The 19,850-nt window shown below is 39.9% G+C and overlaps 3 protein-coding genes across 4 annotated transcripts in view; 1 reads left to right on the top strand and 2 right to left on the bottom strand.

Moving 5' to 3' along the window:
• Positions 1 to 3,992, bottom strand: part of STXBP4 (syntaxin binding protein 4) — a 60,125-nt gene extending 56,133 nt beyond the window's left edge. The window contains exons 1-3 of the mRNA XM_062506279.1: positions 3,925 to 3,992; positions 455 to 528; positions 177 to 272 (exon numbers count right to left, since the gene is read on the bottom strand). Coding sequence (XP_062362263.1) covers positions 177 to 272; positions 455 to 528; positions 3,925 to 3,992 — 238 coding nt within the window. The remainder of the gene's footprint in view (positions 1 to 176; positions 273 to 454; positions 529 to 3,924) is intronic.
• A 5,687-nt stretch (positions 3,993 to 9,679) lies between these two features.
• On the top strand, positions 9,680 to 15,311 carry LOC134052193 (cytochrome c oxidase assembly protein COX11, mitochondrial). Of its 2 annotated transcripts, XR_009933858.1 has the most exons (5): positions 9,695 to 9,931; positions 9,998 to 10,153; positions 11,217 to 11,342; positions 11,837 to 12,417; positions 15,186 to 15,311. XR_009933858.1 is itself a non-coding variant. In XM_062506515.1 (4 exons), the coding sequence occupies exons 1-4, from the start codon at positions 9,695 to 9,697 to the stop codon at positions 12,017 to 12,019; spliced, it is 702 nt and encodes a 233-aa protein (XP_062362499.1). In that variant the 5' UTR covers positions 9,680 to 9,694; the 3' UTR covers positions 12,020 to 13,763. The 2 variants fall into 2 exon arrangements, 1 of the variants encoding a protein (XP_062362499.1); XM_062506515.1 differs by lacking the exon at positions 15,186 to 15,311 and having other exon boundaries at positions 9,680 to 9,931; positions 11,837 to 13,763.
• The window catches only part of TOM1L1 (target of myb1 like 1 membrane trafficking protein), a 29,230-nt gene continuing 24,627 nt past the window's right edge, over positions 15,248 to 19,850 (bottom strand). The window contains exons 10-15 of the mRNA XM_062506514.1: positions 18,930 to 19,044; positions 18,071 to 18,167; positions 17,533 to 17,611; positions 16,583 to 16,670; positions 16,235 to 16,307; positions 15,248 to 15,308 (exon numbers count right to left, since the gene is read on the bottom strand). Coding sequence (XP_062362498.1) covers positions 15,248 to 15,308; positions 16,235 to 16,307; positions 16,583 to 16,670; positions 17,533 to 17,611; positions 18,071 to 18,167; positions 18,930 to 19,044 — 513 coding nt within the window. The remainder of the gene's footprint in view (positions 15,309 to 16,234; positions 16,308 to 16,582; positions 16,671 to 17,532; positions 17,612 to 18,070; positions 18,168 to 18,929; positions 19,045 to 19,850) is intronic.

Raw genomic sequence — 19,850 nt, 5'->3', positions numbered from 1 at the left:
TTTTCCCATAAAGGGTTCAAGTTTAATTTCTCTATCTTAAAGTAAGCCAAAACTTCTTGGATCCTGACTAAAACATACTATTTTAAATATCCTTACCCACAAAGTAAAATAAAGACTTCTTCTCACAGCTGTTTATATGCAGTGTGTTTGTAGCCAAAAAAATTAACATTACTTACTATCTACAGCAGCAACCCCTCCAGGCAGAATTCTCTTTATGAAAATCCCATAATCTTCTGCTGTTTGTGCCCGATAACCTCCAATAATTTTAACTCCTAAATAAACAAAAAGACAAAAGAGAAAAATTGGTTATTCCACCTACTGTGCTAAATGTATTTGCAGCCAAATCCACGAAAGCCAAATAAACTTTCCTGATGCCAACTATGACCTTGCAAAGCCCACCGGGTGTTTTTAGGTTTGATTCACTCAGAGTAACAGAATGTGCAGTTTTAATTACCTAATCCATTCTGGCAATCAGAGAAGGAGATGCGGTGAACAGCTCGATTAATTCCATGAGGGCCCATAATGGTCCTAAGGAACAAAGTAAAGTCATTAAAGTACAGAAATGTAGGTAGAACTATGTTAACAGAAATTACAGTGACTGTGTTTTCAACTCAAATACGAACCCAAACCAGTTTTCTCAACTGACTTCATACTGTGTGATATCTCTGAGCCACCACCTCCCTAGCCAAAAAATCAATCTACTCATCACAAATATCAGATGAAAAGGTACAATAAAGATACAGAATTTACTTCCTTTTCCCCCAAAAGCATTTCAGGCAGAACTGTGAATCCCATTTTGTGTAATAAAAGGGCTGTAATTAAATATAAACGAAGTTCCACAAGCTGGTCCACCTTAACATTTAGGCAAGAAAAACGTACTGTAAAAATCAGTCTTCATCAGGTAATGAATATTTGAACAAAAAACCACAGCTAAGCCAGTGTACAAAGTTATTTCCCAAGATATCTAAAATATAATTGTGTGGCTATTTATGGATATAATCTTTTCCCAAACCTCCTAATTTCTTCACTCAACATTGATTTATTTCTCCATTGTAAAAACAAGCTTCTTTCCAAACTCTTTTGCCTGACTCTCTGTGTACCTTCCCATGCCAAGTGAAAACACCAGAATGGCACCTGGAATTGTCTAAAGGCAGAGGAATATTTTGAAGGCAGTTCGTCATGCAACAGAATTTAAAAACAATACAAAGTAAAATTAGATTTTTGAAACCTCAATTTACAGTTTCATCAGACTCATGACCAGCACACTGCTCTGAGAACGCAGAGTATTAAGAATGCAAATAAATCCAGATTATCCTTGACCAGGTTTTGTTTTAATTTAGATGAATTATGGGTAAAAAAAAGTAAATTGAATTATAGCTCCTCTATCCTTTCATTGCACCATTTTTGGAGAACACTAGGCAGATCTCTTCTAGAAAAGAGCAGAAGCACCACTGAGTTTTTTCTGCTTTGACCTACATCTGTTCTACATTAGATAGAGAGTTGTATATTCTAGAGGGTACCAGTGAAATGGAACAACAAGAATTCATTAACAGGGTGGGAAAGAAGATCAAAATGGAGGACACAGTGACCCAAATCCTTCACACAATCTAATCCAGCACACAGCCTGAACTCCGTGCCTGAAATTGGGGACATTTGCAAAAGCCAGAGTACATCATTAAAAGGTGCTGTGCCAGAAAGAGAAGAGAAATCCATGAAGTCCAAAGGTTCTTAAAATTCTAGCACTAGGCAAGAGAGATCCAGCTTCTAAAGAACATCTGCAGTTCTTCTGGTTTTGAGGAAGAAAACTGGATGAGATTTTTTGGCCAAGGGATAAGCACTAGCTCTGAAAAGCAATGATTTCCCAAAACCTTGCACTGCCAAGTATTTGCAAAATAAACCTTTGCTTTAGAAAGGCTGGCCACAATAAGAGACCTAATAATTTTAATAACCTTTGGAAACAAAAAGTAAACTTATGCTTCAAGCACGGTGTAATTTTCACTATAGTATTTTTTGAAGTATTTGTTTCACAGACTAAAAAGAACTAATGAGACCCAGTGTATTTGGTGTGTGTTTGACAGGACTGCACATGACCTTGCCATGATATGTCAGAGCACAGGGTACCCTTTGTAAGGCTAAAAGTGAACCAAATTGCTTTTACTTAATCGCAGCCTGAAAGGAAGAAAAAAAATCCCCAAGCCTGATATTTCTTTAAGAATACCCTTTGGACAACCTCCTACTCCATGAAAAGAAAGAGTATTTTGCATTACTACCCAGTACTGTCACTGCAGTTATGCCACAAATTTGTTTTGAGGCTGAAGGACAGCATACTAGCCATGCTGTGTCCTGACTTATCTCCATCTCTGAAATCTTAAACAAATTACACTGATCTTTAAAATAGGCCATTTTTATAAATTTTTTTTCTCTTGCATTTTGCTACTAGAGCTACTGTATTTGCTCTTCCATTCCCTCTCAGCATTTTCTTATGGCAGTTTTTTTGTTAAAATTAAAAAAACAATAATAAAAGTTACTTCAACTTCACACAAACCAACACAGAGGTTTTACTTCTGTGAAAAGATCAAATCTCAGACTTTAAGTCTGAAGTTTAGAGCTGGCCAGAAATTTGCCAGGACCTCTTTATATACTACCATATGAAGCAATCATGAAATATGATCAAATCTACAAAGAGGACAATTAATAAGAAAGGATCTACGTTTTCAGAAGTAACCAGCAATACTTTCAAAAGAGATCTTAAAAAACCAAAACTGGATTCTGACAAAGAGGATACAGAGAACACATAACTAACAACGGACCGTGGAGAGGAATAAAGTATCTCTGAAACACTGAATTGTGATGCTGCCACCTACTATTAGAAAGAACTGACACTTTGGACAGACAACTTTTACAAGGTACTCAGGTCTGTTTATGCTCTAAAGACTAAATCCCTCCCATACGTGCAGTTTAAAATTAATTTATCACATAAAAGTAAGGACAAATATTTTCAAATGCCCCAAATTTGTTTAGTGTATCACACCTAGTTGACTTTCATGTTAGGGTTTCTTTTCCCCATATAACTTAGATCTTCAAGTCAAGCTACTTGTCATAGTTCTAATAAAAACCAGAGCTTTAACAATTTCACCATAAAATGACTTGGATTTAGCACCCATCCAACATTTATTTCATGTCATCACTTTTAATATTCATGAAATGTTAGGATATTTCTCCCAGAGCATTAGAAACATGCTCAGCAGTATAAATAAGGAAACAGGCTCCTAAATCAGTTGGCAGTAGTAACAAAAAATAATTTAGTGTTCTGTGCAGAAAAAGATGCAAATTAAATAATCAGATGTTGCTACTCATCTTTTGAGGTCATGCAAAAGTACTTGTAAGATTTTAGCACATAGAGAAGAAGTGAAGCAAGAGAGGAAATAAACAAGCAAAACTCACCAAAATGTATCCTGTAACCTTCTTACACAAAAAAATACTAAACTCAACACTCCAGCTGAAGGCCTGGAATGCTAAGAGACCAAGTGTGCAACATTTTGTGTAGCTGCTCTAGTAAGGGCAATTAAAACCTACCTGCTTCTATTACTTTTTAGCAGCATACACAAGGAAGTTTGACAACTCTTTTATTTCTTTTAGTACATATCAGAACATACAGTTCCAGATATTCTTCTGATCTCTACTCCTGAGAAATTATTAGTCATTTATGTGCATAAACAAAATATTTACCTATGTCTATCAGTGGGCGAATAATACACTTTGCTCACAAAACACACATTACTTGACACACAAAAATCTAAATTATAAACTCTGGCTGTTGATGAAAAGAAGCTGAAAATGCCCACAGCTTTTAAATTATCTTTCCTGTATTTTGCCCAATTACAGACTAGAGCAATGCCCTGGAAACGGAATGGTTCAGCATACCAGTATAAGAGAGAGAGACCATCAAAACGCTCTGGTTCATCTTCAGCCCCTGGAGAAAGCAAGGACATCCTTCAGCACAGCAGGAAAAACATGGACAACACAACCAAAACACATAGAAGGTTTCCAGTTCACCCAGATAAAGGTTATGAGCAGGATGATTTCTGCTACCAACTAAAAAACCCAAACACAGAGCTCCAGCTGAGCGTCTCTGCCTGCTTAATCTTCTCTGAAAGCCTCTGCGTCACATGCACTAATTCACCTAGAGAGGTAATGCTTACTTTTCCTCTCTCTGAAATGGCCATTTACAACAACTTTAAAGACTGATAAATGCAAAGGAGAAAATTTACTACACTGTGATTAAGCAATCTAGATCCGGCAGCCAAGGCAAATGTGATGATTAAAAGAAACTTATTTCCTCCTGTTCTAATAATTTATTTACATGCTCCCTGCAAACAAGGTCAAAAGCAGTAACTCATGACCTTTCTAGAGCAATCTTCCTAGCAGACTGGATTATGCATAGCCATACAAAAGGGAAAGCCAACAAAGCAGACTGAAAGTATTAATGAAATGAATGCTATTATGCTATTACTTTTCATTCTCAAATCACAGTACTGGCTTGTGCCATGATCTAACTTGGTGTTTAGACTTACAAGATACAGCAGTCAAAAGTCAACACAGAACTTGGGCTACACACTTTCCCTAGAAATTGAAGCTGACGTGCTTTTCTGTGGAAGGAAACAAAACTGCCAAATTTGTGTCATTACACTGAGAACTGTCTAGTTGAAGAAGTCAAACGTATCCCCAGACGTCAGACCCTATGACAGGAGACTTGGTCTGGCAGAGGGATGCATATTTTCAGAAGTTCTGAGTGTCAGCACCAGTTTGGTTAATTAACTTTTCCTTCCAGGATTGCCTCAGCAGTACCCCTACTACTCCCCCTCTCTCAAAGATCATAACAAGGCTGCAGCTTGAAATGAAAGCCACCTACCCTGTATTCACTGAGGGCTTTAAGTAAAAAGGTAAATCCTCTCTAGCCAGGTGCAACCCTGTGATCAGACAGCATCTGTCAGGTCTGGAGGTGCAGCAGGAGGGTTCAGCTATGCCAGGAATGCAAATACTTATCTCAAACACATTTTTATTTGTTTTTTTTTTTTAAGTTGCGGTGACTGTGGTTTCATTAGCAGATAATCTTTCTGTGGAAAGGATACTTTTGCTGAGAGACAAGGTGCTGAACAGTGTTCAGACAGAGAGTGCTCAGTCATGAGAGCCTGCAATGCCCACACAGAAGGGGCAGAGTCACCCAACACAGATTAAGAAGCAGCTCAGAGATGGAAATGGGAACATAAAGCAGCCTTCCCAGTTCCCAAATTGTGAAAAGCCCCACTGGCACAGTGATCACATCTATTCAGAGATGAAAATTTGTCCCTTTGTTGCCTTTTCTCAGTCAGCTCACTCTGCCGGTGCTACTGGCATTAGGGAAAAGCCATTGATATTTTAAGCCTCATATCAATTAGATTTGCTCTAGGCAAGGTTACAGAAGATAAAATACCAATAGATTTTCTCCAACAAAACAACCTCTGTTCTTAACACCAGTGAAGTTCAATTTGTGATATCAATATCAGGAGCATTTGCCAAAATACATCACTCAGACCAACCAGTGTCACATTTTATGCTATAGAAAGCCCCCAATTAACACATGGCTCAAGGACCTGCAATTTCCTTGTTGAAAAGCAAAAAGTTATTTGTATTAAACCAGACATGACAAACTTCTGAACAATTTAAACAGATATAAAGTAGTATTAGGCTTACTGCTCTCATTTTGTTAGTTATTATGAGTAATACGTCACTTGTTCAGAAAATTGCTCCTCCACCCCTTCTTCAAAGTAAACTCTGCTTTGTTCAGCTTCCTAAACCCACCCCAAGGCTTCTATCCCTCTTTATCTTCAAATTTTGTTGCTGTGCTGCTTTTAGTGAATGATAGCATCATTGCTTCTCTTGCAAGTCCTCTGCCTTTCAAGAATGTGCTCAGAGGAACACAAATTACTTTTTACTTCCAGAAAGATCTAGGAAAATTGTAACTCAAAACTCCATTAAATTAAGTAAGACTAAATTTTCAAGAGTTATAATTTGTTGCTAAGTAGGATTCCTTTCCAAAGAGCTGGAAAACTAGTCCATTCTGGCAACATTTCCAATTACAACTTGCCTTTCTCAAGGAAAGTTTTGCAGTGCTTTAGCAACTGAGATGGATTACAGGATAATTTAGCAATGATAAAAAGATCTGCAGAATCTTTGGCAGTTCGAGTCACAAGATCTTTTTTGTTATAAATAAACCAAAGTCCAGTTACAAAAATCCTATAGAAATCCATTATGCAACTGTAGCCTTTCAGCTTCACTAACCCAAAATTCAGATTTTAAGGACTACAGGTAAGGGAACGCTGTATCACATAACATGGATGAGCACTCAGTGTGACCCATCCAAACCCACTCATCATTCAAAAATACATTCTACTGATTAGGTTATAAAGATTAAAAGAAAACATATGTCATTATACAGCAACTGTTAAGCCTACAAAAAGCTTGGGCAACACTGTAATTGTGGAGAAGCATGAAGGGTTTGAGTCTAACCCCTGCACAGAGAAGAAAGGTATGATTTAAAGTTTAGGTAAACCCCAGCTAACATATAACCAAGTCTATTACTGGAAGCATCTATGCTGTCTCTCATAAAAAAAAAAAAAAGTACAGAAAATGACAGCTTGCCATCAGCCTGCAGCTGAAATGCAGTTTTGGGTGCCTTTCCTGTTCATCTCTAATATGGAAAACTGCCTTTGGAATACAGTAGAAGAGAATACCCATGTCAACTACTCATCTTTCACATGACTCCAGCAAGCCACAGCTGTCTGAAAGACCTATCTTTGTAATCACATACCCTGAATTTCCATCAGACAAGCAGAGTTTTGGCTTTTGCAGGTCCCAGTAAAAAGAAAGTTAGCTTTTTTAATGTTTTGTGGTTTTGCTTTTCAAAACAATCAAGTTATTTATGAGGTGGCATAATTCTAAATCCATGTTAAATTGGTTTATTATTCTCCTGAATACTCTTTGCTGGATTCTATTACACAAGTACAGCAAACATGGTAAGTCCAGCAAGAACTGCCTGGGCCTGGTTTTAATTCTGGTTTTGCTGATCACCACAACACTGGTTTGGCTGTTTGGAAAGAGTATGGAATTACACTTTTCCATCATGACTGAATCCACGCTTGACATTTAGAATCTGATCCAGCTCTTAAGTGGATAAGATTATGTTTTATAGAATGAATGTAATTATTTTATAACTCATGGCATTGGTAAAAACATGATGGTTTCTAGGTACTGCATATAAAATATTAAAGGTATAGAGACAGAGTATTCTGAAAAAGTAATGCACTGTAATACAAAACCTCCAGTCTCATGCTAATGAAGGTACCCCAGAAGTACAAAGAAGTGATCTGCTATACACAAATATGTTTTCAAAGTTCAGAAGCATTAAATTAAGAAATCTCTATGCAGGGTTTTATCTCTACAGAACTAGTCCCAACTAAGTGCTGATTAACTTCAAGAAAAGATTAAGGGACAATTCCTTCCTAAATGTGTAAATTCACTGGTACTGGTGTCAGCTTTTCTACAATGTTACTGCAGACTGCTTCAATATCAAAGTTATTTTCCTTTAAGACTCCATCAAGACAAAATCCTACCAACGAAACTGCAAGAATTTTCATATTATAATCCAGTAATTGTATTTTTGCATCTAGGGAAAAAAAAGGTACTTACTCCTTCTCTGTACTTGTGAGGGGATCTGTACTGGACATCTTCTTAGAAGCACTATTAAAACAAAAGTTCAAAATGAAGAGCTCTTACACATGAAGAACAGGCTCCTACCTAGGATCAAAACTGATGAAAAATAAAAAGAGAAACCACTTTCTGAAATTTACATGGCCATGTTTATTTTCAGATATTGGAAACAATCTTATTTATTACTGGCTACTTGAAATCAAGCTGGAAGAAGACAAATGACAGGAGAATTGATAAAATTCACTGCTGAAAACAGTTGGACTTTGCTGTAGTAATATTGAAACATTTCACATCCCAACTTCCTCTTAATTTATAAGGTACGAATTATTCAGGTAAACCTGAATTCCTTGTGATTTAAACCTTCTAAATAAAGAAAAAGCAGATTAGAATTCTAGGATGATGTAACATAACTGCTGAAGGCAAAGAAAATATTTTTGTTCTTCCCACGGAAAGTTACTTGGAAAGGGAATGGTGTTTTGTGTCTTGCTCTCTCATGTTCTTCCAACTTATTCTCTGGTATTTAGTGTCCCTGAACTTGTCATGTGAAGTATGTAGAGCAGGCCAAAACACACAAAATGGGCTTCCACACCACTAATGTGGCAAAAACCCCAAAAAATTCACATTGTATTTTTATTACTACATATAACAGGTTGACAAGAAATACAACCCTGGATGCACTGAACTACAGTAATTTCAAAAACTGCTACAAAAACATTAATGCAAAATATATGTTTGTATCAGTAGCAGCAAATCTTCCTGACCTTGTGAGGTGCAGGGCTGAACCCTCACATGCCACAACCCAGAACAGGAATTATTTCCAAGGCAAGAGGGACAAGGAACTCTCCCAAAACACAGACCCTGGCCAAGATACAGCAGAATCTCCAGGTGCAGTGTCAGCCTCCACAAAACCACATCAATTCCTGCGTGTCTGCATTTCTTGTGTGAAGAAGGTGTTAAATCCACATGTGCTGGAATAACACAAATGCTCCTGCAGTAAACATTTTCAGGTTTTGCTTACTAAAGGACCAACAAACCAGTAATCTGAACAGAGGGGAAATAGCACAGTATGGCTACACTAAGTCTTTACCATTCTCTTATTCAACATGGAAAATGAAGCAGGAGCTGCCAGTCCTTGTGTGATTCACCTCACTGGAACCACCACAGAAAAGAGGCACAGCTATAAAGCAGTAAATCGAAGTACTGCTACAGCAAATTTTATTAGAGTGCATGGCACCAGCAGTGTGAAAAACTATTGTTGTGAACTCGCCCGACTTTGCCCGTCCTCAGGTCACTGCTCTTTACTAACAGCGCTCGGTACCTTCGCAGCGTGTACCCGTGCTCGAACAAAAATCAAATCATAGAAATGAAAACAACGTGAAGCAAAGCACCGGGGGGGGGGGGGCGGGGAATGAACAAACAAACAACCGGTGTCAAACGTCCACAAAAGGGGAGAAACTGCAGGCCCCGGAAAGACCACCCGGAGCAGCCTGGCGCCCAGCGCCCGGCCTGGGGCCGCCAGCGCGGAGCCTGCGGGATAAGAGCTACCTGCAGATACGAGCGGAGCATCCCTCCGGTACCCGGCCCCGGGTGCAGCGTGCCCGGGACCGCCACCCCTCCCGGGGACCCCGCTCCCGTCCAGCACAGCCCGCTCAGAGCGGGGCCGGGGCCCGGGGGCTGCTGCAGTTACCTCACACACACCCGGCGCCCGGGCCGTCCCAGCGCCGAGCGGGCACCCACGGGCGGCGCCGCCGGGACCCCCGCGCTCACCGCTCGCTGAGGGGGCGCGCCGGGCGAAGCGATGAGATGCGATGGCGGCTGGGCCCGCCTCGTCCATTTACGGTCCCTCCTCACTCCGCCCCGGCCCTGCCCAGTTCCCTGCCCCGTTCCTCCCCTGCTCCCGCCCCGTTCCCCGCGGCCTTGTCCCGAGAGTCCCCGCGCTGCGGCCATGGCGCTGTGCGGGCGGGGCTGGGCGCGCTGCGCCCTCGGGCTGCGGCTCGGGGCCTGGCCCCGGCCCGGGCTCTGCGGGACGCGCGGCGTGCGGGGCTCCAACCCCTTCACCCGGCAGCAGGAGGAGGAGTGGCGGCGCCGGAACCGCTCGACCGTGGGCTACATCGCGGCGGCGGCCGTGGGCATGGTGGGACTGTCGTACGCGGCCGTGCCGCTCTACCGCCTCTACTGCCAGGTACGGGGGGCCCGCGGCCCGCACCGGTTCCGCTGGCGCCGGGCCCTCACTGCCCTTCCCTGACAGGCCACGGGGCTCGGCGGGACGACGGGCGCGGGGAGCGGCGCGGAGCGGATCGAGCGCATGGAGCCCGTGCGGGACCGGCTCATCAGGGTCACGTTCAACGCCGACACGCACGCCGGCATCCAGTGGAACTTCAAACCGCAGCAGAGCGAGATCTTCGTGAGTCCCCGGCTTCCCCCCGCGCACAGCCCGGGCTCGGCTGGGACACGGAGGCCTCTGCGAGCGCCCAGCCCCAGCGTGCACCCGGCCCTGCCGCTGGAACCGCTGGAACCGCAGCGCCTCCGGAGCAGCTCCGGGGACGGTGACTCAGCCACCTCCCTGGGCAGCCCTTCCCAACGCCTGACCACACCAAACAATGAAAATGTTTCAGTATCTAATGGGAATCTCCCCCGTCTCATCCCAAGCCATTTCCCCTCAGTGCAGGCACGGCAGAAGGGCCCGATCCCCACCTCACTACACGCTCAGTGATTCTAGACCGCAGTCACGTTCCCCTTGAGACTAAACAACCCCAGAGGTGTTTTCTAGAACTTTCACCGCCCTTGTTGCCCTTTTGCTGGACATGCTCCAGCATGGTAAATGTCCTTTTTGCAGGACATTGTGTGTAGTTGCCCCTCTGCCACCCCATTAAGCTATCAAAAGTTACTGAAACTATATTTACATATACATTTTGTGGTATATACACAGTAAAAGCGTGTGTGTGTGTATATATATATATATACACTTAAAAATATATAGTATAATAGTATATCTAAACCTGTACTGTTTCTCCTATTGCCCTGTCCTTATATTTTTTATCCTTACATTTTTTTATTTAAAAAAAAAATGACAACTTTTCTCTTTCAAATTAGTTCTCAGAATAAGGAGTCACGCTTCTTAATATTTTCTGAGTCTAGAACTGAAAGAATAACCTCAGTAATTAAATGCACACCATATCTAAATCTGCTTATTAAAAAGGCTCTGTGTGCTGTTCAACTGCTGAGGATAATAGAAGAGTCAGGCAAAATGGGTAAGATTATAAATACAAAGAACAGTATTGAAGCTTTTTATTTTTAATATGGGTGAATTGCACATAATCAAAAATATTTGTGAAATAACCAATTTGAAACAGCAAAAGAGAAAATTAGTTGTAGATAAAGCCTAAAGAACTTGGTTTGAGGGGTGGAAGGCTGCAGTGGATTAAGAAAATCAAAAAAGAAAATCACTGTTCAATTATGTTACACAGGTGGTACCAGGAGAGACTGCACTGGCATTTTATAAAGCAAAAAATCCTACTGACAAACCAATAATTGGAATCTCCACCTACAACGTTGTCCCCTTTGAAGCAGGACAGTATTTCAATAAAATACAAGTAAGTGTAAACAAAGCAAAGATTGCATTTTCTTTCGCACAAGTGAAAGCAGTTACCCATAAATTGCGTTTTAATCCTGAACACCATTCTTTGTATGCTAACATTTTAAGAAAATACCTTTTTTTTTTGAAATGATAAATTACATCAATTCATTATTAGCCTTACTAGCCTCACACCAAGCTGCACATCCTGTCAGAGTGGCTCTAAAATCTGTGTTAGTTAATACCAGAGGGCAGGTAGAATGATGTGAGCTGGCCTGGCCCCTTGACACCTTTACACAGTTGATTAAGAGCTAATTTATTTTTTTCCTATTTCACCACAGTAACAGAATTGCTGTCTCATTGCTCATCTTATTCATTCTTCCCAGGATTTTAGGGGTGTACAGGGAATGAGAGTTTATTTTAAACCATGAAGATTTCTCTCATGTTTGCAGAAATAAAATTTATTGTCACTGTTGTTGTCTAATTGTGATATTTTTTTCCTCCCACCTGCAGTGTTTTTGTTTTGAAGAACAGAGGCTAAATCCTCAGGAGGAAGTGGACATGCCTGTCTTTTTCTACATTGACCCAGAGTTTGCAGAGGACCCTAAAATGGCTAAAGTTGATTTGATCACCCTGTCTTATACCTTCTTTGAAGCAAAGGAAGGACAGAAGTTGCCACTTCCTGGGTATCAGTAATGGGCCTTCTCTACAAAATGTGACTTCTGCTACATCTGAAGACCAGTTTGATGCCATTTTTCCTTGGGGAAAAAAAACTCCAGGACTACTGTGCAGAAATTACATTATTAAACCTCCAGTGGCACGTGCTGTTATGAAATTATATATATATATTTTTTTTTTTTTGGAAACAAACTTAATGTATCCCTATTTCTTAGAGACAGTATTTCTTCATTAGACAGTGGAAAGAAACACACTGTTCCTGAAATAGAGAGGGTTTTCTCAGGCCATCTTTTTATAAGATGTTATCTGAATATCTTCATTTAAATACAGAAGAAAAAAAATCAGGTGATTCAGCATCTAAACTTCCATTGCTGGCTCCAGAAAATAACTTGCATGTTAAGTTACTTTAGAAAAAGGTAAGCCCAGATAATAAATTGAGGTAATCTCATAACTAAACAAAGTTAGACTGTTATTTCTATGTAAGCCTCTCTGGCATGGGAGGAGATGATTCAGAAGGTGATGCACCTTCTCATGTTATTACTGAATCAGTAGTTCATTTGGTAAGAGCAGACTGCTCTAAAACTGTAATCCTGAGAACAATAATTGAAATGTAAGCACATCAGATCTGTGGGATGGTTTGTTTGGGAACACCATCTTATTTCTGTGTTGTGTCCCCCTCATTTGAAGTGTCAGCTGTAAATGAGTGCTCTTTGCCTCTGCTCTGGGCACCTCTACAAGAGACAAGCTTGGCTTGTGTCTGTCATGCTTTGAGGAGAGGGCAGTGTATGAACAACTGCTCTGAACTGCAGCTGAATGAACAGCAGAGGTGTCTCCTCAAAAACTAAAATCAGCACATTCAGAGGCTGAGTTGGCCAGAGCCTGCCCAGCAGTACAGCAGCTCCTCAGGGGGATTCTCTGTTTACCATCAGAACATGTAAGCCTGTATTTATGTAACTTTTAGTCATTATCTGTGGGGTAGGTCTAATAACACATTATCACTACCTTGCAAACCAGGAGCACGTTGCAGAGCAAGTTCAAGTAACCTGCTCATTTTCAGACAGAAATTACTATTGGCCAGTATCTCTTCTGCTGGGCCAGGTCTTCCTTCCAGCAGAGAAGATCTAGCAAAATAAGGTTGATACTGGTTAGCTTGGACTCTTGAAATGGCAATGGTTACTTAAGAAATAACCTCCAGTTACTTAAGTCTCAATTTTATTTGCATACAGTAACTCAAAAACTGCTTTTTTTGAAAATAAATAGATGTTACCTTTAAAGTGCATTATTGTACCAATTACTTGTTTTGTTTTAATAGATTATGGATGACATACAGGTCTTCACGGTATATTAAAAATTGAAAACTTTGCATTCTTTCATCTCTAATGCATTTTATCAAGCAGAACGTGTGGAGCCCACACAAGTGAAATACATCTGTATGAAGATAGCAGCAAGCTCTAGAATTCCAGTAGGCTGCAGGAAAAGAAAAAGTAAAATCAAGTCTTTGAATCCAGGCTAGGTGAAAAAACCCAAAACTTCTTACCTCAGTTGTCTTTAGTCCACTGTCCTTTTGAAAGCTGAACTGATTATGGCTGTTCTCCCACCCATTGCTTTATTCTGGCCACAATTATTAGAAGAAAAGGATTATCACCCTGGCAAGTGGCAGTTGCATAAAAACGTGGGTTCTCCCCTGGAGTTTGAAAGCCCAAAGCTGCACAGGTGCTGAGCACTTTGCCTCTATAACCCAGGCTCTAATTAATTGGTAATTAGCTACTTCCCTTCCATCTCTCTGTGACTGCTGTGCTGCTTTAAACATGGAGAGGTTCTGCCAGCAATCACCCTTTCTGGATTACACTGGAACAGCCCAGTTTGATTTGTTACCCTTCACTGTGGGGGTTCTGCCAATACAACCCAGCTGTAGGGGAAAAAATAAAAAAAAATCAATCCACCTCAAATCCTATTTTCAGCTGGTTTTTTTTCAGGCTGCTGTCCAGACCACCAACTTTGCAAGAAAAACTAGTGTAAAGCAACTCACCTTCTCACCTCAGCTTAAAAAACTCCCAGACTTCTTCAAGGTTGTGTTTTGGATAGAAGCAAGTTGTTCTAATAGTCCTGCAGCAAACTACAATAGATTCATAGTAAAATACTTCCAATGCTACCTACATTTATGTTTCAGGGAATACACAAATAGAGAAAAACTTGGAAGTGATGAGTGTTTACTTCTCAGTAAGCATTTGCTTTTATTTGGAATTTCATGCTACAAAAATTGCAAAAGCAGCTGAGAACTTATCCCTTAAACAGTTAACATAAGGTATGTTTAAAATGCAGTTATTTCACAAAAAATAGCTTATCTGGTATGAACATGAACTAAGTTCTCAAACTTTGTATCAGCTATAAATTTAGAGAACTATACTTGTTAAAGTGCAGAGTTTACATTCAGCATTAAAATAGATAAGGCACTTACTAAAAGATAAAACAGTTATTAACAGGATTAAACAACTTAATTAAAATAAATGGGTAACGACTGCTCATCTGCATTGTAGATGATTAATTTTTCCTTCACCAGAACAATCTCTGCAGGGCAGGAACATTGAAAGAAACAACTGATCCCCCTCCAATATTTACTGAGTAAATAAAAGCAACAACAGCAACATAGGAACAAGCAGGTTTTTTTCCTGTTCTGTTAATTATGGATGAGAGCACTTAGTGTCCCAGCTTAGGTTCTTCCCAAGATAAAAATCCAACTACATTGTGGATTTTTAGGAAGAAAGTAAAAGATGAAAATCTCTATTTAAGAATGTAGGAAAGCAACACTGCATGTATTCAGACATCTATCAAGAGGCCAATTTTAGAAAAAATGTTTTTGTATCTCACAACCCCCTTAAGGGAGATGAACATAGACAACAGTGAGGCCAAAAGAGAAACTTGTTTCTGGGAGTATAATGTCTTTTTTGTTTACTTGTGCCAGAAGTCAGGTGTTACTTCATACACAGGTGAATTTGGAAGTCACATTTTACAGGCCCCCAAAATACTTTAACCATGCAAGTGACCTTGAAGAACACACAGGTGAATATTTAGGACAAACTGCCAAGGTGTGGAGCCAAGTAACTCTTCAACTTGCACACAGCTTAGTACTCCAACACTAATTACTGTGTCACAATTAAAAACCTCTTCTGTTATTCACTTGCAGCAACAGGAAGCACTGCACAGGACCAGGACCAGCACCAGGGTGTTTGAGAAGGAATTCCACCTTCAGTCTGTGTTCTTTTTCACTTCTGTCTTCAGCACAACATCAATTTCTTCATAAATAGCTCTGAAAGAGAAGGAGCAGGGTGACTCCTACATCACACTTCATTTTGACACAAAGCACCAGGGAAATCCTGCCCAAAGTTTACAGTGCAGCTTCCCTTGCAGGATGCCCAGGTTTCCATGGAAATAAAGAGCCAACCCTGCTCTGATTGTCTGATTGTACTTTTAAATGAGGAACCTCTGGACACTGTCACTTTGATCAAACAAGTTTGGGAACAGGACTGCAAAACAAATGCAAGTGCACCACTGTGCAATTACTGCACTGATTAAAAAAATGGAAGCTTTGTTGAGATTTCCCTCCCTCAAAATACAGTGGCTCCTTAGAAATAGGATTTCTATAGATAGCTCAATTTTTTTTTTTTTTTTTTTTTTTTAGCAATTTACTGTTAGGGGAGTTCTGCCATCTGTTAGGTTTTGTGTTAGTTTGCTGTCTCACTCTTTTGACCTTCTGGAGAGACACAGCATCCATTCCATCTTGTAGCTTATATTTAAATTAAATTATTTGTCATATGCAGTAGAAAAACATTCTTTAAAAAACACGATTGCTATGAACAGGAAATCCTTTGGTTACCTTGTTCCAGAACTACCTGTAATGAAGTTCAATCAGTTTTCTCCAGCAGGACTCTGACCATATTTCCTTTACCTGTCTGCATTACTGGTTAAGATTTTAGTAATTTTGTTACAGCATTACTCCTCCATTTTTACAGATGCCAGTTAATGAGCACATTATAGTTTATTCCTTAATTGGTTTTGCCAGAAATACTGGAAGAAAACATACAAAATGCAGCCACTGCCACTGATATCAGTGATGCAGTTGGTCAGTGAACTCAGCCTAAAGCAGAGTGGTCTGTTTTTTTTCCTCTCAGAAGAAAAAGCCATTTTGCCTTTGGTACCTGAGAATTTTAAAATTCTATTTTAAAAGTTACTTACTCAGTGGGAGCCAAGGGATCGAATTCCATTATCTCATAGTAATGAGGTGACTGTGACTTGTTCTTTGATGTAGCTGAAGAATAAAGACAGGCAGACACATCCAGATTTAAAAGAGACTGAAAAACATGATTACTGCATGTTTTTTGTGTCTTCCTCAAAGTAGCACATTACCTGCCATGGGTTCAGCTGCTTTACATGCTAAAATGGACAGATGTGTAATAGAATCCCTGAGCAATATGACTTTGTCAATGTTTGCTGCTGTTCCTAGTCACTGACAGCCATTGTGTAAAGGCCCTAAGTTCTAACAAGAAATTGAAACATCAAGGAGGTGATCTGCAGTGTTGTTACCTGCTGGTGATGGTCCATTTGATGGCACAGTCTGTCCAGCCTGCAGATTGATTGGATTCAGAGGCACTGGGCTTAAAAGAGTCGTCAGCTAAAGACATCAAGCAAAACAATGCATAAACACATAGTTCTATGAGAACTGGTTTGACCTAACTTACATAATTGCTGACTTATCTTTAATCTCTCTGACTACTGCAGGTAAAATTCCAAGGCCAACAGCAACCCAATTAATCTTCATTCTCCACACAACCTTCAAAGCAACATTTAGTGTTCTGTAGCACATGTGTGTAATTTACTTCTGTGTGACTTGTTCTGCCACACAGATTCAAACATCTGCTTTTATTTGCAGTTTAAAATAAGAACTGTGCATGTTGGTTTGGGAGCTGCTTCTCCTCTTTTCTATTTCAGACTGCCATGGTAACATTACCTCAAAGTCCTTTCAGATTCTTTCCATTCCTTCTGTAATGGGTGTTTCTCTGCAGCATGACACTTGTCCAGCACAGTACTCGGGGTTTAAGAGATTTTTTTGGTGGGCTGTGTTTTTGTGGGGGCTTTGAGGTTTTTTTTTTTTTTTTGGTTTTCTTTGTATGTTTGTTTTTAATATCTTATCTGAGATAGGAAGTACTCCAGAGTAACATCATGGCAACAGGAGGAGATCTCAGCTTGCTTTGCATAGCAACAAATTAAACACAAATAATAGAGCAAGTGCTTTCTGCAAATTCCCCTGGGATTGTGCTGGACCCAAGGAAACAAACTTCCACATTAGGATGTGTGGCAGCAAAAGAGGAAAGTTGACCTGGTTACCAAGTAGAATGTTCCCTGAGATAGGGAGAAGGGCCACAGAAGAGATCTTTGCATCACACTTTGCATCACAGCAGTTGGGATAAATCCAGAAGTTCTCATTTGTCAGCTGCCAGACAAGAATGATCACCCCAAACATGAGTATTACTCACATTGCTGTATGTGCTCACATTGCTATACGTGTGTCCAGCTGGGCTGCTGGAACTATTGTTTTGTGCTTCAGCTGCACATCTAGGAGAGAGCAATACACTGAATGTAAGTAAGAAACGATCAAAACTGTTCCTTCTGATTGTTCCATTATTTTTTTGGCTGGTCTGTCTTTCCTGTGTGTCACAACTGAGAGCAGCATGGGCAGATGGACAAGTGTCCCATGCACAGGAATTATAAGGACACCTCTCCTGTCTTGAACTCTTTTACCAATCTATTTCATGCCATGTCCTTTCCCTGCTGGAAGTCAGGTACATTTAGGTCTATTTATGACAAAACAGTGATGCAGGCATAAGTGTACTTTGAACCCTCTCAAACAATATCTAGCACAGAGGGAATTTTCACTTGTTTTACTGGACTAATATGTAAAAGCAGTAAATCTGTGTCCTCAGAGCTTCCTATGTTCATTGGATGAATTACAGAGCACTAATACCACCCTAAGGATCTGTATGCATTCCCATTCCTTCATTGGAGACTACTCACGGGAATTGATGAGCTTTTGTAGGAGCTGCTGAATCCAGCTGTGGGTAAATTGATGGATGAGACCTGGTTTTATCTTCAGGGTGTGCAGATAGGCCATCTGAAATTCAAGGAGATAATTAATGGCAATTTAAACATTATTATGCAAAAGTAGCTACTTGTACTTTGAAAACTTAAAGAGTACATTTTTTGTTTGGAAGGCCTATAAAGAGTCTTAAATTAATTGCTCTTTATCACACGAAAGGCGAAGTTTTAATGATTCTGAAAAGTCTTAGATCCAAGAGATTTATATTTAGAGGATCAGCAGAGCTCTACATGGTAAGATACCACTTAAAACTCTTGTCACTATTTGTAAAGGATTAAAATGGAACTCTAGGGATTTATTCCCAGGGGGACATTTACACCTTTAGCTTTAGTATATGAACTTCCCTAAAGTAGGTAAAGGAGGGGCTTCTGTAAACAGTAATTCAGGGTACCTGAAGCCAAGTCTTTCTAACACTCCTGAAAAAACTCCTGTTTCTTCCTGCCAAGTCTACAGAACAAGCAGCTACCAGTGTTTTACAGGCCTCACTTCAGTAGAAAACAGAGCATGTTCTACTGCTCAAATCTATGTAAAAGGAGAAAAAGATTACTGGGAAAAATATTATTGCAAAAAAATTACGGGCAGCCTCACGATACCTTACAGTTTTGTTCCTATGAACAAATTTCAATTCTCATTTTAAGAATATTTAAGGAACATCCTTTAAGTTAAGGAGTATATTAGTTTTCTTTCTTACAAGGAACTTCTTGATTCCTCCACGAAGCTTTTGTGGGTTTGTTTTAGGGAATCAGAGTGGAAGGGGAAGGGGCATTCACCACTTACCTCCTGAAGGAGACACTGCAGGGTGACTTTGCACCGCTGCAGACACAGAAGATGGAGAATCTATGGAGAGGCCAAGGAGATCACTCGAGGGAGCAGATGGCTGCTTCCTGTACAGCTTAACATTTGAAAAATAAGATACTTGGGGTTTTTACCAGTGTTATTTTTTTTTAAGGAACTTGAATAGTTTTAAACAAATTGCTGCTTTCACAAAATATAAACTTCTAAAATCTTAGTATTAAAAATTCGTAAGTATAAGAGAAGATCAGGACTCTGTGTGTGTGAAATGTAGCTAATGAAACAAAATACGCATTTCAGCAAAGATCAATTTCAAAAAACAAAAGTTCTGAAGTAGAAAATAGAAAGAACTCATTTCTATAAAGCCATTCTGAACTTGTTTAGAGACAGGTTTGATATTTATCTTCTGACTGATCCTGTATAATTCTTTTCATGCTACTCACTTGTGTTAATGAGATTTGATACGTACTTAGGAGATTGATTTTTTTCCAGTCCCATTTTGGATAGAAAAAAAAACCAAAACCACAATAATGTTTCCTAGGGTATAGAAAAGAGTTCCCTTCCTTTCTCCTATGAATGTGTTGGAATTAAAAACATAGCCTGCCAAAGATTTAATAAAACCACATGCTTGAATCATACAGGTTTGGTAACACCAGATGAAAAATTAATAAATAAAAGAAGATGCATTTTAAATGCAGAGTCTCCTGAATAATATAAAAATGCACAGACTGCACCATCTGGATTGTTAACTAACCCAACAGTGCATCCATCAAGCAGAACTATCCACCTACATAACCAGAATGTAGTAATAGTGGCTTTTCAAGGAAAACAAAACCATCTTCTACCTTTTTTAAAAATAATTGTCAGCAATATTTCAGCATTCATAATGCATTTTCATGTCCAGTC

The sequence above is a fragment of the Cinclus cinclus genome, chromosome 20, assembly GCF_963662255.1.
Source record: "Cinclus cinclus chromosome 20, bCinCin1.1, whole genome shotgun sequence".
Taxonomy (NCBI): domain Eukaryota; kingdom Metazoa; phylum Chordata; class Aves; order Passeriformes; family Cinclidae; genus Cinclus; species Cinclus cinclus.
This window is presented reverse-complemented; position numbering and strand designations above follow the sequence as displayed.